Genomic DNA, 3,095 nt, shown 5'->3' on the forward strand with positions numbered 1-3,095 from the left:
ATATATATATATATATATATATATATATAGGGGTGGGATCTAGAGAGAACTTCCCTTAAAGAGAGAACTAGAGAACTAGTAAATAATTATTTTTAACTATTTAAAAAAAATTATTTTGTGTTTTTTTTCTTTCCTCATTCTAATAAGATGATATTTATACTAAAAAAAAAACAAAAAAAAAAACTTGTCGGTGTAGTACTGTAATGCATATGTGCACTAATGCCTATTGCATATATACAATAGTGTTTTATTTCATATAATACAACACAATTGCATTATCCAATACACACTATTGAATATATGCAAATGCGACACTAATAATTGTATGCAAAACACATTATCGCATATATGTAATACAACACTAATGCACATATGCATTATATCGATTTTTTTATAATTTTTGTATATAATATAACACTATTGCAAATAAACAATACAAACAACTATATAAGTTATTCAACAATATTTCAAATATAAAAATGCACACTATTGCACATATGCATTATTAAAAAAGTCGGTGTATATGCATATGCATTACTCGTTAATTTTTTTTATTTTTTTTATTTTTATTTTTTTGTGGTGAAGAATAACAACATATAAGAAGGATGAAAGAAAAAAAAACTTTAAAAATATTTTTTTTAATTAAATTAAAAATACTTCATTATTAATTCTCTGGTTCTCTCCATAAAATGGAGTTCTCTCATGATCCTCTCCCATATATATATATATATATATATATATATATATATATATATATAAGGTAAAGATCCTAAGAAAACCCTTTGCAAATTGAGAAGTTTGAGAACCATTTTGGACCAATAAAAACACATTTGAAAAAAATATTTAAAAAATCATAAAACAAAAAATAACAAAAATATAAAAAAAATTAAAAAAATCAAAATTCTTATATTTCATTCCGGTTTCATTAAAAAAAATAAAAAAAATAATAAAAAAATAAAAATAAATAAAAAAAACGTCGTATTATACACATATGTATAATTTTATTTAATCTTTAGTTACGTAATATACATATATGTACAGTGTCATTTATCTTAAATTATACATATGTGTATAAAAATATCATGTAAATATACATATATGTATATATTATACATATGTGTATATAATTTGGCTAAACCGAGTTTTTTTTTATTTTATATGAAACCGGGATGTTAAAATAAGAATTTTGGTTTTTTTTACCTTTTTCATTTTTGTGTTTTTTTATTTAATGATTTCTTTTTATTTTTTGGTTTTTTGTGATCCAAAATAATTCTCATGGTTTCAATTTCAAAAAAGTTCTTTTATGATCCTGATCCAATATATATTTATATATTTATATATATATATATATATATATATATATATATATATATATATATATATATATCAACTAACAAGAAACAAAAATGTTAAATAATTAAATGAAGATCCCAAGAAGATTACATTAAATAAAAGATCAAGATCCCAAACAGATTACAAAAAATATGTGAAATGAAGATCTGAACATAATTGCGTATATAAATAGGTGTCTTCATTTCACATAAGTCCATTAAAGAGAGCAAGTTTCTGATCAACATGACGAACAATACCCAGAATGAAACAAATAGTAATGCCATGCTTAGAGGCCAGGCTCAAATATTGCAATACTTATATGGTGCTCTTGATGGCATGGCTATAAGATGTTGTGTTGAGCTCCGCATTGCTGACATAATAAAAAATATTGGACGTCCGGCCACACTGTCTGAAATCTCAACCGCGATTGACTCCGCATCGATAAACATTGATGGGCTAAGACGGCTCATGATGTTCTTGGTCCATCGGAAGGTGTTCGATTTGATTGTTCAATCAGACAACCCAGTTTACTCGCTAAACTATTGTTCAAACTGGCTCTTATGTGACACCAACGTGACATTAGCACCACTAGTTATGTTGCGAACAAACCCAATTACTAATTTGCCTTTGCACGTACTGAGTCGATCGATTAAAGAAGGTGGCACAGCTTTTAAAGCCACTCATGGAGAAGAGTTGTTTGATTTTTGCTTACTTAACTCGGAGTTTAGTAAGATTTTTAACGAGGGTATGGCGTGCACCACAAAGATCACCATGGATGCGATCATTTCGAATTATAAAGATGGGTTTCTTGGTTTGAAAGGAAGCGTGGTGGATGTTGGGGGCGGTATTGGGACCGCAATATTCGAGATTGTTAAGGCGTATCCACATCTCAAAGGCATCAACTTTGATTTGTCACATGTTCTATCCACTGCACCAGCATATGATGGAACTATTACGCACGTTTCGGGAGACATGTTCAAGTCCATCCCTCCTACAGAAACAATTTTCATGAAGGTAAATCTATTTTATATGATTATTTACTAGCTTTTGTCTTCAAATCAGTGGATTTTGCATGATTGGAACGATGATGATTGTGTTAAGATACTTGAAAACTGTCGAAAAGCGTTATCAAAGGAAACTGGGAAGCTTATTATCGTGGACATCGTTCGACAACCTGTAACACATGATGTTTTTGATGACATGCGTCTGACATATGATCTAGTGATGTTTGCGCACTTTTCGGGTGGAAGAGAGCGGACGGAACCAGAATGGAAGAAACTACTTGATGAAGGAGGCTTTGGTCGTTACAATATCATCAAGATTCCTGCACTTCAGTCTATTATCGAGGCCTTTCCGTAGTTATACTTAATATTATTTTGAGCTATTGTGATTTTTAAAATGATTTAATAAACCTGCTATTGAAAGTTCCTTATATGATGATTTACATATCATCATGGTTAATTGTATTTTCTTTATATCTATTTTTTTTGAGTAAATGCCAAGATGGATTTGGTTTTCTTTAATCTGTTTATAGTTAAATCAAACTATTGTTTTGAGTTTCTTTTTGAGTTTAGTCATAGACGCGAACTTCAAAATCTTCAAACAGTCTGGCATGTCGGAAATTTTGTTATTCTGAAGTAATCTTGACTCTAATGTGTTCCTTCATTGAATTCAGAACATTCAATTATTAACTTCCGATGCTGAATAAACTTTATTAGTAAACTAAGTAGGAAACAAATAGACATATACTTACTAAAGATTGT

General features: G+C 28.9%; 1 protein-coding gene across 1 annotated transcript; it reads left to right on the forward strand.

Annotated features, from left to right (window-relative positions):
• The first annotated feature begins 1,568 nt into the window (after positions 1–1,568).
• Positions 1,569–2,691, forward strand: LOC143596133 ((R,S)-reticuline 7-O-methyltransferase-like). The gene is made up of 2 exons (XM_077074983.1): positions 1,569–2,346; positions 2,395–2,691. The coding sequence occupies exons 1-2, from the start codon at positions 1,576–1,578 to the stop codon at positions 2,689–2,691; spliced, it is 1,068 nt and encodes a 355-aa protein (XP_076931098.1). The 5' UTR covers positions 1,569–1,575.
• Positions 2,692–3,095: the final 404 nt, after the last annotated feature.

Source organism: Bidens hawaiensis, unplaced genomic scaffold (genome assembly GCF_021521415.1).
Source record: "Bidens hawaiensis isolate Kalapana, Puna unplaced genomic scaffold, B.hawaiensis_p1.1 tig00046092_1, whole genome shotgun sequence".
Classification (NCBI taxonomy): Eukaryota; Viridiplantae; Streptophyta; class Magnoliopsida; order Asterales; family Asteraceae; genus Bidens; species Bidens hawaiensis.